This window comes from Daucus carota, chromosome 7 (assembly GCF_001625215.2).
Source record: "Daucus carota subsp. sativus chromosome 7, DH1 v3.0, whole genome shotgun sequence".
Classification (NCBI taxonomy): Eukaryota; Viridiplantae; Streptophyta; class Magnoliopsida; order Apiales; family Apiaceae; genus Daucus; species Daucus carota.
The window spans coordinates 1,084,293-1,099,019 of NC_030387.2; the positions used below are offsets into that span (position 1 = coordinate 1,084,293).

At 34.8% G+C, this 14,727-nt stretch overlaps 2 protein-coding genes across 2 annotated transcripts; one reads left to right on the top strand and one right to left on the bottom strand.

Moving 5' to 3' along the window:
* The first annotated feature begins 2,328 nt into the window (after positions 1-2,328).
* LOC108193902 (probable sugar phosphate/phosphate translocator At3g17430) lies at positions 2,329-6,924 on the top strand. Its single transcript, XM_017360750.2, has 10 exons — positions 2,329-2,672; positions 3,222-3,431; positions 4,146-4,253; positions 4,446-4,477; positions 4,576-4,626; positions 4,808-4,869; positions 4,949-5,210; positions 5,479-5,744; positions 6,213-6,307; positions 6,394-6,924. The coding sequence occupies exons 2-10, from the start codon at positions 3,348-3,350 to the stop codon at positions 6,583-6,585; spliced, it is 1,152 nt and encodes a 383-aa protein (XP_017216239.1). The 5' UTR covers positions 2,329-2,672; positions 3,222-3,347; the 3' UTR covers positions 6,586-6,924.
* A 459-nt stretch (positions 6,925-7,383) lies between these two features.
* LOC108193217 (novel plant SNARE 12) lies at positions 7,384-14,409 on the bottom strand. The gene is made up of 10 exons (XM_017359788.2): positions 14,025-14,409; positions 10,713-10,805; positions 10,316-10,409; positions 9,486-9,523; positions 8,945-9,039; positions 8,734-8,813; positions 8,611-8,667; positions 8,423-8,515; positions 8,267-8,341; positions 7,384-7,821 (listed from the first exon to the last, which is right to left on the bottom strand). The coding sequence occupies exons 1-10, from the start codon at positions 14,102-14,104 to the stop codon at positions 7,714-7,716; spliced, it is 813 nt and encodes a 270-aa protein (XP_017215277.1). The 5' UTR covers positions 14,105-14,409; the 3' UTR covers positions 7,384-7,713.
* Between the last annotated feature and the right edge of the window lie 318 nt (positions 14,410-14,727).

Sequence of the window (14,727 nt, forward strand, 5' to 3'; positions counted from 1 at the left end):
ATAATTATATGGTATTTTTCAAAAACATGTAGACTATATTTTTTTTAAAGTACAATTTTTCAGCTAAAAATTACTGATATGAAAATTTGTTTTCAAATTATCAAATAATTTTTCGCAGGTTTTCCAGAAAAAAAATATTGTTAACGACTTCTTGTCTGTAACAACAATACCAAACGAGAGTTTAATTAATTTGTGTAGTGAGGTTATGTTAATTACACGCATGCATGTACGTAGGTGGTAAGCTGATATACTCCATGAGGAAGAAGCCCATAAAGTAAAGGGCTGAGATTTCTTGTCCAAGAGGGCACTATAATATATATAATTATTATAAGGCCAGATTGAAGTCATTTCTGCCGGTTAGCTGTTGCTTTCTTATTGCTACCGTTTCTCCTCCTTTGACTTGTACAAACCATATGTCCCAGAAAATATATATCGGTAAAATGGTGTGATTCATTAATATTTACGAAAATTTCGATTTTGATTATTTGAGAATGTTGGAAAGGAAAATAGTTAAGTATAATTTATTTCGTTTCGTTTTTTTTTCCTAGTTTCCTATAAACTGGACATTCTGTTTTTAAGATAAATATCTTAATGAAAGTTTTGTGAAAAATGGTGAAATGGGCCAATTGATTTGTTTTCACCACTTGAGTTGTAGAGGCTACAACTATGACAAGCTGATCCAGTCTCTTTATTAATGCCTAATTACGGCCCATTTCTTTTCAGCCCATAAAAATTAATGGATAAAGTCAATGCTAGTAATGAATAGTCCTTCCACGTGTCTTAGTTGGAACAGAGTGTCTTTAATACACATGATGATGATGAGATTTTCTTCAGATATGACTTCTCTATGAGTTTTGATACACATGTATGCATGTGTGTGTGAATTTGACACTAATCTCAGAGACAGAGTTGTGAAGAACCAAAAACAGAACATGCAGGGATATTAGCGGACACTAATCAGGATGTTTGATAAAAATAATTTTTTATTTTTTTTATAGATATTTGAATATTTTAGAAATTTTTTCAAACACATAAATTGCAGATTTTTTCAAATATATACGACGTCAATTGTAACGGTTACAATCTCAAAAACAACCGTTTCAACTCTGTTGACAACCAATAATATATTCTACTATTGAATTTGTAAAAAAATAAAATATAAATTATAATTATGAGATGAAACTAACTAGATGTCTCGTATTTTTTTGATATTTGGTTTTCGATATATATATATAGAGTATTACTCTAATAGAAACCTCCTTATTCTAGAAACTAAAAACTAAGCTGGAATATCACTAAATCCTAAAGCAAATACCACTAAATTCTTAAACAACCCCATCTCCACCTCCATCTTCACCAACCCCACCTCCATCTTCACCAACCCCACCTCCACATCCGCCACTGCCACCACCTCCGTCGTCGCCTCCTCCATAACCACCACTAGCTCTATGCCGCCTGTCTCTTCCATAACCACCACCTCCATCTCCACCTCCATTATTTCTCTAACAACACAATCTCCACCTCCATCTTCACCAGCCCCATCTAGGTCGCTGCTTCAACCTCCTTCAGCCCCGTTCATACTTCTTTCTTCACCTCGGCTCAACTTCAAAACGCGGCGGAGCCGCCACTATTCCGGCATCGCTCCAACCCCCTATTTCAAGCCGCCCAAACATCCGCTACAATCATCCTCCTCCATCTCCACTTTCACCTCCAACATCTCCACCACCGTCACCACCATCTGAATCGAAAACGTCAATAGATCTGGAGCATCTGAGCAAAATCTGGAACATATTAGAGATTCTGGGCAGTTCCCGCAAGTTTTCACTAATTCCTGCAACACTGATCACTAAATCCTAAAGAGAATATCACTAAATTGTACTGACAATATCACTAACCTGTATTGGTTTCTAGTTTTTATTTTAAAAGTGGTTTCTATTTGATCATGAGCCTATATATATATATATATATATACGAACAAACTTATAATATCGACCTAAATTAAATAAGAGTTGGATCGGATTCAACAAACTCATAATTTCTCAACCTAAATTAAATAAAAGTTAGATGGGATTCAAACTCACCGGTCCTTCCACCATTTAGACAAAGATTGTTCACAAAGAAGAAGAAAAAACCAGAAAGAAAAATTGATGAACAAAGACAAAACATAAAAAAAACACAAACACACTAAAACAGAGTTATAGCTATTTATATCACTCATTAATCCCTATATATGAAAATAGTAAAATACAATATATTCCCACCTAAACTGACATACCCCAGTCCCCATAATAGTATATTTACACATTTAATAATGACAGTGCCATCCAGTACTTATAAGAAAAAATGATCTCACTTTTTTTCTTACATTTCACACTTCTCTTCAGACAATTATTCCTCTTAAACTCTCTATTTAAAGTCTTAAACAGCTGTTTTTTTCCTGTCCAAACATTAATTACTGTTCATGTTCTGCTTAATTTCTTTGCCTAAGCCTAACGCCTAATCTGTACTAGACTTTGCAAGTTACTTACTTCTACACACAGACACACACAATATGTATGATGTATCTGTACATGTGAAGTGAGCACACCCCTTGTCTTAACCTTTATTCTTTCTCTAAAGTGGTGCTTTTAAGTCAAGATTTGAGGTGGGTTTGACCCATTATTAATCTGGAGGTAAAGTTGCTTAAGTACATTTCATTAGTGATGGATTATAGTACTAATCATGGGTTATGTTTACAATGCACTTTTTGTTCTAGTGGTAGGACTCAAGATTCAAGAAAACCCATGTTGGTTTCTTGTACTTGGGTTTTTGTTTTGGATAGATCCAGTTGATTAAGTGGTAATGCTAGTAACATTAGTTTGGTTTCAAGGTTGATACTTTGTTTGTTTGAATGTAATCATATATTTATAGTAATGCATAAGATGTGTAATGTGTGGCAAAAGATTTGTTCTTGAAATGGAAGTCAATGTGAACCTTGAATTTCATTACAATGTAGTAGTAACTTTGATGCATTGTTATGAAATTGAATCTTGTTAATTATGCAATCCCTGTTTGTAATGTAGCTGCTATTTGTTATGAACTTTCCCTTTTGAGTTTGATATTGGGTGCTTATACATTCAGTGGCTGTTTTATTTACTGTTAAATTCAATTTATATGGGATTTGAATTAGTAAATGTATGTCTCTCTTCCTAATTCGATTGCATGGACTTTCTGGTTATCAGACTCAGGTATCTGGTTTATCTGGTTTATGGTGAAAGCTGAAGAAGCTCGTTCAGATGGTATAGGGCGTATAGCATTGTTTGGAAACTGTTGATGATACAAACTCGTTGAAAATACCAACAGGATAAATGATCAACAAGTCGATTTTTTTCACCTATTTGTACCTGCTAATCTACATTCTGCTCTCTTCTGGAGTAATATTGTACAACAAGGTAATGCACTTCAGTTTACAGTTGTAATGGCGTTTCTTATTTGACTAATTACAGTAGTTGAATTCTTGTAGTTTTGGATTTAAAGTTCTGAACATATGAAAAAGAATTCTTGAGCTTCATATTATAATAATATGATTAATGTCTACAGTGTTTACCTCTACTTGGTAGTAATTGACTAGTTGTAAACAAAAAACAGTACAGCAATAGTTATTAATTATATACAGAATTAGGATCTCTGTTGATGGACGATTGCTGTGTGTTTATTTTTTAACCTTGATTTGAGATATATTTTGTTACTACAGGCCTCTTTCTTTTTGTGATGTTATTTTGTGAATATTTTGTTCGCATACCTGATGCTCCAAGGAATAATAGAAAGGAATAGACCGAGAGAGAGAGAGAGTGTTAAGGTCAATCTTACTATTAACAACTGGTCTTATTGAGCTGATGCGTCATGGCTCTTACGTCCCGATATGGTTGGTGACCTTTTCTTTTAAAAAGCCAGATCATCTGTAATAAGTCTGATTCAGAAGCTACACAATTGACTTGGAAAGTGGATCATAATACTTCTTCTGTGTATTTGAAATGATTTGCATTGGCCTGTTCAATCAATTTAATGCATATTTGATGACTTAATGTGACGTTTGCACAGTTAGTGTTAACACTTGTCATAAAGATCAATAGCCAATCTTTTATTATGATGAATTTTGATTGCAGTGGGTTCTCTCTCCAAAGTATTTCAATTTTCCATTTCCAATAACACTAACTATGATTCATATGGGATTTTCTGGAGCGGTTGCTTTCTTTCTGATTCGTGTTTTTAAGGTACTGCTTTTTTGTCTGACAATAACAGTTCCAGTCTGCATTTTTTTTGTTTGACATTCTTATGGGAGTAAGGAGTACAGTATGGTTTTTTTTTTGTTCATGTGATCTGTAATTTTACACAATGGTGTTTTTTTTGGTTCACACGATCTGTGATTTTGTATAATTCTGTACTTATTCTGAATATTTTCTCAGGTCGTGTCTCCAGTAAATATGACATTTGAAATGTAAGTATGATGCGCCTTTTTTTTTTTGTTTTGACATGACCTTTTTGTGGTGTTGTATCAAGACTCTTATTCTTCTTGTCATTTAATTAATGACACAGATATGCTACATGTGTGGTTCCAATAAGTGCCTTCTTTGCATCAAGTCTGTGGTAAGAAGTTCTTTCAAGAAGATCTCATATTTATTAGTATGTCCTTGATCATTTAAAATTACTAAAGCTAAGGACAATTTCCGGGACTTGTGTTGTATATGAATAGACACTAATATTAAGCTCTATGTAATTTCTGAATTGCAAACAGTAACATCCACTTGCCTTTCTTTTCTTGCAACAGGTTCGGGAACACTGCTTTTTTGCATATATCTGTGGCCTTCATTCAGATGCTTAAAGCCTTGAGTATGAAATTTGACAATGTCATGTTCTTTTCTTGAGCAAATATATTTCATTGCTCATGTTTACATTCTGGATGTCACAGTGCCCGTTGCAACACTTTCTGTAGCTGTTTTAGCCGGCACTGATAAATTAAGATGGGACGTTTTCTTGAACATGATGCTGGTTAGTGCTGGAGTTGTCATCTCCTCATACGGGGAAATCCATTTCAATGTAATCGGTACAACGTATCAGGTTACAGGCATCTTCGCAGAAGCTCTGAGGCTAGTTTTAACACAAGTCCTGCTTCAAAAGAAAGGGTTAAATCTTAATCCAATTACCAGCTTATACTACATAGCACCATGCAGGTACGTTGTATTCTTTCTTAAAAAAGCTTAATAAAGTTAAATTTAAACCATATATCTTTATAGTAGATGGTGAAGTTATGCTAAGCCTGCACATATATATTCCAGAGCTATTTTCATGATTAAACTTTTTTTTATAATACTATTATGTTATTATGATCCTGTTGCTTATAAGCCTTTAGGTACTAATTAGGCACTACACAGAAGTCTTTGCAACTGTAGGTTCTCTGTTCATGATAAGTAATGCAACGTGCACTTGTTTTATTCGCAGTTTTGCATTTTTGTTTGTACCATGGTACTTCTTGGAGCAGCCTGGAATGGAAGTTGCGCAGATTCAGTTTAATTACTGGATCTTTTTCTCTAACGCATTTTGTGCTTTAGCATTAAATTTTTCAATATTCCTAGTGATTGGTAGAACTGGAGCAGTGACCTTTCGGGTTGCTGGTGTTTTGAAAGACTGGATACTGATTGGCCTTTCAACCATAATATTTCCGGAGTCTACCATTAGTGGACTGAACATCACTGGCTATGCAATAGGTATGTTGTTTATTTATTAAAGATCCCAAAATAATTAATCATCATAACCACACTTGTCGAGGTGTAAAGGAAAGGCAAGATGGTAGCAAATGGCCTAGGCATCCATTAGGCAAATCAAATCAACAGCTCAGTTATTACTTATATACAAAGGCATATATATAGTCATATACCTATATAGGGTCGCGCTCTATGGAGAACACGTTTTAGTGTGAGAACACTGAGAACAGATTGTTCTGTTGCAGAACAATACAACATTAAAAAAATAAAATAACTGCAAAAGAGTATTGTTCTGTTCTCATTGTTCTCACAACCAAACTGTTCTCACTTGAATCACTGCCTACCTATATATACGTATTATATGTAGAAATAATCTGATCAATTTAACTGAATATATGATTTTTTTTGTTTGATTAATCATGCAAGTCTTTTAATTGACATAAATAATTCTCATATATTTACTTTCTTCAGCATTGTGTGGCGTAGTCATGTACAACTACATAAAAGTTAGAGATGGCCGCTTATCTCAACTTTCACTTGAAGATATTCAAGATAGAAGTACAAAGGTAAGTCGATGTAATAAGTATGAGTAGTACCTTAGAGCTGCTATTGTGTATCAAGACTTGTTAATATATTTGGGTTTTCGCTTCAGGAATGGAAGTTAGAGAAAAAGTTGTATGACGTATATACGCCAGATAACAGCAATGGCGATAATGGAAGAACTGGCAGAGGAGTTAACTCTGTCTCTGATCTGAATGTAGATGAAGAGGCACCTCTAATTTCTTCATTAAGAATGTCTCATCTTGGACGCACACAGCTGAACGGCAGAGATGCATCGTTATGATGGCACACAAATTGACTAACATCAGAGAATATTCTACTCGCAAACATTAAGCACTGGATGGCTCTACACTGCTCGACACCCTTGTGGCGCAAAAACTTCAAATTACTTTTGAAGTGTAGTGTAACTTACTTTTGGATAAAGAATGCTAGAGCATCTTCTTCCTTTATAGGCAACAAACAGAAATTTTACTAACTTTTGATTAAATAGAATTATGCGAGACCTGCTTATATCTGAGGCTGCAGCTTCATCTACTTCCATAACCTCTTTTACATTAGACTATTGTAATCTTGTCATTTCCTCCCTCTGGCAACAAATATACATCACCCATGTTTCACCTCACACTTGCATTGGAGATGTTATTGTTTATAGGGTCCTGGTCCCCAGCACATGTTCAGCACTTTCTGACTGCTCGATGGGTACCGTAAAATACTCATTTGGGTGATCTAGTTAAAAAATTCGTTCAACGGGCAAATACTCGTTTAGCGGTTAAAAAGCGTCTGACTGTGTTTAAAAATGTTATAGTCCTGATTGCTGGATATTAATTTAACAGTCAGAAAATTGTACATTGTATAAGAGGTCCCAACATACACATGCAGGTGCTGGGAACCAGGAACCTTGTTTATATACCTACAATGTATCACCATATAGGAATAATTAAAGACTAGATTAATACAAGCAAATTAAATCTATGACTTCAGGAAAGGGTACAAACAGATCAAAATTCAATGAGATGAGAAGGCCACTTATAATTGGTAGAGAATACACAAAATATAAATAGCAAATTAGAAAACTGTGAGCTATCTATAAAAGTCTGCACTTTATTTCTAAGAACATTTTGCTGGGGATATATTCACGAATTCTGCAAGTGTAGTCTCTTTATCATTACAACACCTTTAAGATAGTTTACAAAGAGAACTTTGGCTTTCAGATCAATGGAAAAATAAGTACAAACAAACCTCACAATGATTTACATAAAAAATCCACACAGGATATTCACATCTCATCTCGGATAACATCAAAAAATTCCGGACAGGTGCGTACTCATCAGTTGCACCCATCCCTACAGTCTTCTCGCATTGATAAAACCAATAGGCCGGAAAAAAGAACATCCTCTTTGAAGCGAATGATTTATACTAGATACTGCCCACTCTTCAAATACAATAGTCTCCTCGCAGTTGGGGCAGGAGGAGCCAATCCTGGAATGTCCCTGATGTCTTTGTTGTGGGGATTTACAATCTGTGTTGAGTTTTAAAGTTAGAATGGATGGCTGATATAGAAAAAGGAATGGAACCCACAAAGCTAAAAAAATATTAATTTAAGTGATATTATACATACTACTTCTATTCAATACAATTTATTAATATAAAAGTACAATCAACCAAAAGACATTCAAAAACAATATTAATATATTCATATATACAGAAATACAAGTAACCAGTACACATGACATGAAATAAATATCATTATAACAAATCTTAAGGATGAAAATAAAAATTAAAAAACAAATATTATATTGTAAATAATAGAACACGTGCCCAAGTACTCAAAATGCAAGTAGCAAGATACAACCAAACTTAAGAAGACTTGAGGCCCTTACCAATAAAATGTTCTGACAGCACAGAATTATATACTTGTAAGGTCAACAGATGTTATAAATAGATAGAAATTTTACAAAATTTACCTTCACAATGATTACAGCGATCACACCACATACGACTAAAAATAGAAAAAGCATAATGCATTTGTCGGTGGCCACCTGAAAACACATGTAGGTTAGCTGGTTGCAGAATAAAACAAGCAGGAGGATACAATTTACCGCGGGAGAATATATAGATACCTGCCTACCGATCTCCCTCACAAGCTGTGAGGCCTTCTTGATAGAAAACTGGATTGTATCCAATTCATTAACAATACGTCCCATTTGATCAGTCTGCAAAAAGTGAAAACAGAATTAAGGCTCGTCCACAATTTAATAGGGGAACAAACATAGCTTTGGATGCTTAGTCGTGATTCATGCATACTCACTTGCCCCTTCAACGTAGCAGCAGTCTGTGTTCCCACTTCAACTGTTTCATGAACAACCTGCAAATACTTAGTTTAGACCAAGCACTAGAGTAACTATACATATATAAAAAACTGACAATCCACCTGTTTTGACCGTTCTATGGCCCGATCTGTCTCATCCATTGTCTTATTCCCAGCATCAATAAGCTCCTGGTTCGACATCGCTACAGAACAGCTCATTTATGTTAGCTATTATAACCAAATGTGCATATAAAATTATAAATCAACTAAAGGCTTTAAAATATCCAGATCACAGCATCAATAAGCTCCTGGAAGCTTCAGAAAGCGATCTTACTTGAAGCCATTTGGACATTGTCTTCAGCAGTAGGTTCACTACCACCTCCGGTATCAAAAAGTTCAGCTTTCTTATTGCCAAGGCTGCTCATGTATCTATATGATAAACAAAATGAGTTTAATATTTATCTGGATGCAAGTCCAGTTTAATAAGGAAGCTAACAGGACTAGTATGAAAACAAGACTGCAACCAACGACTGACTAGTGACTAATGCCCTGTAACTTGGGGCGACTAGAAATAAATTTGTTTCAGTTACCAGAATAACATTTAACTAACTAATAGAATAGTACTAGCCACTGGCATTATGCACAAATATCATGCCCATCAGTTAAGTAGATGCCTAAGAACATACAATCTATCTCCAGGATCCAGATCTTCATGCTATAACTTCATCACTCCATTAAGTTTCCGATAGGGGCAGAAAGAATAAGTACATGTCAAAACCATATTGGTTCAAACATTACTGGTTCACATGCATAGAGTGATGATGAACTCGTTTAAAAAAAAAAAAAAAAAAAAAAGAATCAGTAGATAGACTTACGTTTTTCTTAAGGAAACATAGGAATTCAGCTCCTTGATCTACAGCCGTACATGAATCCAAAAACAGAAAAGGTCAGGACAGAAGCTTCAATTGCTACAAATTGCATAGGTGTCTTAAGCTTTTAAGTATGCTTAAACAGATTTCAAATGGCCGATGCAAGCCATATCGTATTAATCAAACTATAATACCTAAAATAAACCCAGTTAAATAATATTTCAACGGTAGCAGAGACAACAAAAGGCATATATGAAACACTCTTTCTGAGCTTCTGAAATACAACATCAAGCACCCACAGAGAAACATCATCTGGAGGCCGTTCCATTGACCCAATATCCCCTTTACACGAATCAGATTTGGTAAAACTTTGTTCATAACACAATTAGCAACATGCAACATCATATATACTTATTTACAATGTATTGTTCCCAGACAAAATCTCTTTTGTGGAGCCTAGTCAATGAACACAATATAAAACCCTATGGCTATTTGTGGTTTAAGGGATTATAATCCAAGGATCATCATCTCAAGAAAATATTTCCATTGCAGGTTAAACACAAGATGTTTGTTTGTTGGAGGAAGTACTATAAAATCCCATCAAAAAGATCATTTTTAATCCCCCTTATCACCGGAGGCCCGGACTATTTTCCTCTGTAAATTATTACAGAACATATAGAGATTAGATTCTAGGGAATATAGTCTAATCGCAAACTTATTCCCTTAACACAAACATAGGCTAAATATGATAATTACACTTTAAGACGAAATTAGAAAACCCAAATCTGACAATCTATTAAACAACTTGCATATTAAATGTGTTTAAAGGAAATTACCATCGACTGTTTTTCATCATTGAGTTGTTTGTTGACCTCAGGAGCATTTCGACCCTCCTCATCTTTTATTTCACGATCAAACTCTTTAATTAACCTGCAGACGGCATATAGCTGTGAGATATTAAGTATCCATTAGATGCAGTACAAGCAAAAGTCTCAACAGCCACCCATGGACCAAACATGCACACAAAACATATAGTCGACTGCGAACTTCCTTCAAAGTAAAAGTATAATCCAATAACGAAATCAAGGTGTTCACTTTTACACTAACATTTCTGTTTATATCTTTTGGCGTATGGAACGAGGTAATACTGCTAGATGGTTCTAAGAGAATTTCCTTTATTTATATTGAGATCTCACAACTATAATTGTTACATAAGAGAAAAAGAGAACAAACCTTTTACATTCTCTCATCTTTCCTGTAAGTTCTTCCAGCTGCTTGCTTTGCCTACTGGAGTCTTTAATCTTATCCAACTTCTGGAAGCCATTTCTTCATCACCAATTTAGCAATACAAAATGACAAAAGTCAATATTCATATAGCAATAAGCCCATCAAATAAAATGTGATTATATGAATATATAATTGTTCAGCAAAGCCCAAAGAAGAATCAGTATATGACGATCACTTAGCATTGAATATCATTTATACTGACAGCAAAACTGGAATGTCTTAATTTAACATAAAAGGCATCCCTATCAAAATAGTTGCATTTTCTTTTTACCCAAAAATTGGACAGGGTATGGACCTGTGAGCTGTAGGTTTTGCTTTTATGGTACATAAAACGCTCTCTCATCCTACCCAAACCCCTTCTATCAATATAATTTGACTTACAGCTGCTCAATGCTCAGTACTTCATCACCAAGGCGTGTATACGCACAATATACAAATCAAAATTTATTTATTTTTATTTTTGTGAAAAACAATCCAACTCAACACCCTATTTTAACATCATACCCCAAGGGTGTTAATTACCAAGCACATACGAGCAACCATGCATCATATCACATAACTAGTTCTTCAAAATATCACACAATTATGAAAACATCAGAACCAGAGGAATAGTGAGGTACAGTTTTAGAAAAGGCAACAACTGAAAGATGTAGTGAGGTACAAATTTAGAACACACAGAATACTATAATATGGAAATAAACCAAATTATTTCAACTTGACACCCTAAAGGGAAAAAATTGCAGCAGAAAATTAGAACACAACCTTAAGCGATAAAAAGGTCCTAACTATCACGCGTTTTTGCTTGATCATGAAATTGGTACTATAGCCTGCAAGTTTCATCTTAGTTTAATAAACTGAACCTGCAATTCTATGTACTAGCTGTTAGCATAGCATAGCCCTTCCCAATTATGTGATCTGTGTTCCTCATCTTCCCTATATTTATGCACGTATGTGACTCTACCTATATATACAGCTAATACAAAAGCAAATGTAATCTACTTCTGCATTTTCCGAGTAACTCGAGTACTCGACATCATAATACATGTATATATGTGTTGATAAATTCTGAAGATGCATTTTTTTTCCTTTTCATTTTAAATAAAAATGAAAATGTCGAACGGAACTGAAGGGGAAAACGTGACACGCCCTTGTGTTTGTAGTAAACACCTCTGTATCATGTTTTCTTGTGAAATTAACGGCCATTTACTTTGTTTTTGATATTTTGCGCATTATATCTTAAAAATTTGACATATAGGGCCACCGTCACTTAAGCACCATCATTTTGCTTACGTCAACTATAATCCGCAAACAAATACTCCTATAAAACCCTACACGTCAGGCATTAATATTCATACTAAATTCCAACAAAGCGCATACTCATACTCGTACAACATAATTCCACTGGACCTACATTATCTACAGTCGACCAGTGTAAATACATAAGCATGCTATCGATCCTACACTCATAACTAACAGTCTCCTCCGCCCTCAGTTCACATAATTTTTCCGCGAATCATAAAATTCTACTAATCACATTTCAATTTCGTAAAATTACACATTTCCAGGTTGTTATTTATACCCTTTCATTCTAAAACCAAATTCAACTTCACTAACAATAATCACAGATCCACATTTCTCAAAAACGATAATTAACATAACTACTAGAGTTGATAAAATATAGACACACGAATATGTATGTACACGAATATAGCTGTAGGTTTTGCTTTTATGGTACATAAAACGCTCTCTCATCCTACCCAAACCCCTTCTATCAATATAATTTGACTTACAGCTGCTCAATGCTCAGTACTTCATCACCAAGGCGTGTATACGCACAATATACAAATCAAAATTTATTTATTTTTATTTTTGTGAAAAACAATCCAACTCAACACCCTATTTTAACATCATACCCCAAGGGTGTTAATTACCAAGCACATACGAGCAACCATGCATCATATCACATAACTAGTTCTTCAAAATATCACACAATTATGAAAACATCAGAACCAGAGGAATAGTGAGGTACAGTTTTAGAAAAGGCAACAACTGAAAGATGTAGTGAGGTACAAATTTAGAACACACAGAATACTATAATATGGAAATAAACCAAATTATTTCAACTTGACACCCTAAAGGGAAAAAATTGCAGCAGAAAATTAGAACACAACCTTAAGCGATAAAAAGGTCCTAACTATCACGCGTTTTTGCTTGATCATGAAATTGGTACTATAGCCTGCAAGTTTCATCTTAGTTTAATAAACTGAACCTGCAATTCTATGTACTAGCTGTTAGCATAGCATAGCCCTTCCCAATTATGTGATCTGTGTTCCTCATCTTCCCTATATTTATGCACGTATGTGACTCTACCTATATATACAGCTAATACAAAAGCAAATGTAATCTACTTCTGCATTTTCCGAGTAACTCGAGTACTCGACATCATAATACATGTATATATGTGTTGATAAATTCTGAAGATGCATTTTTTTTCCTTTTCATTTTAAATAAAAATGAAAATGTCGAACGGAACTGAAGGGGAAAACGTGACACGCCCTTGTGTTTGTAGTAAACACCTCTGTATCATGTTTTCTTGTGAAATTAACGGCCATTTACTTTGTTTTTGATATTTTGCGCATTATATCTTAAAAATTTGACATATAGGGCCACCGTCACTTAAGCACCATCATTTTGCTTACGTCAACTATAATCCGCAAACAAATACTCCTATAAAACCCTACACGTCAGGCATTAATATTCATACTAAATTCCAACAAAGCGCATACTCATACTCGTACAACATAATTCCACTGGACCTACATTATCTACAGTCGACCAGTGTAAATACATAAGCATGCTATCGATCCTACACTCATAACTAACAGTCTCCTCCGCCCTCAGTTCACATAATTTTTCCGCGAATCATAAAATTCTACTAATCACATTTCAATTTCGTAAAATTACACATTTCCAGGTTGTTATTTATACCCTTTCATTCTAAAACCAAATTCAACTTCACTAACAATAATCACAGATCCACATTTCTCAAAAACGATAATTAACATAACTACTAGAGTTGATAAAATATAGACACACGAATATGTATGTACAAGAGATAGAGAGGGAGGGAGAGGGAGCGAGAGAGAGAGAGAGAGAGAGAGAGAGAGAGAGAGAGAGAGAGAGAGGGAGGGAGAGAGAGCGAGAGAGGGGGAGAGAGAGAGAGAGAGAGAGAGAGAGAGAGAGAGAGAGAGGCAATACGCAAGGACACGAAAATTGTCGCGAATTTCAGTGTGGATCTGTTCCAACTGAGGACTCATCGGCAAATCAGAAGTCGGCATTTTCGCCGGCGAGGAGCTATTATCTGTGAATCAAACAATCCCTGGAAATTGTTTGTTAATCAGGGCATTGTAAACTCAAGAATCGAAATAAAAAATGAAAGAATTAAAAATAAAAATTGTTGTTGTTGTTATTGTTCGGAGTAACAGATGTGGAGAGAGTTGTAAAAAATGTACAGGTGTGTAATGTGTGTGTATCGTTGGCAAGAATGTTTTTTGTGATGAGCTGGTGACAGGTTCTCTTGCTAGCTAGTTTATGAATGAGAGACTTTATCCAATCTTATATTTATCGGAAACGCTACTGAGCTCGAATTTTTTATTGCTGATTTTGAAAATCCGAGTATGGAATATATTGGCCGTGTTTGGAAGTTAGCGGTTTGGGAAAAAATTAGAAGTTTGTGGTGAGTTAGAGGTTTGACCATTTCAATCTGCTAATGATAGTGGATTGAAATAGAGGTTTGGCCTCAAAAAGCTAATTTTCAAAAAGTTAATTTGAGGAGTTTTTTGGGTTAACGGTTTTGATATGTGCCATAAAAAACTAATGAAACAGCTATTTACCAAACAGTTTTATAAGAAACCGTTAATTCAATCCGCTAGTCAAAACATGTATTGCAATCCGCTAGTCA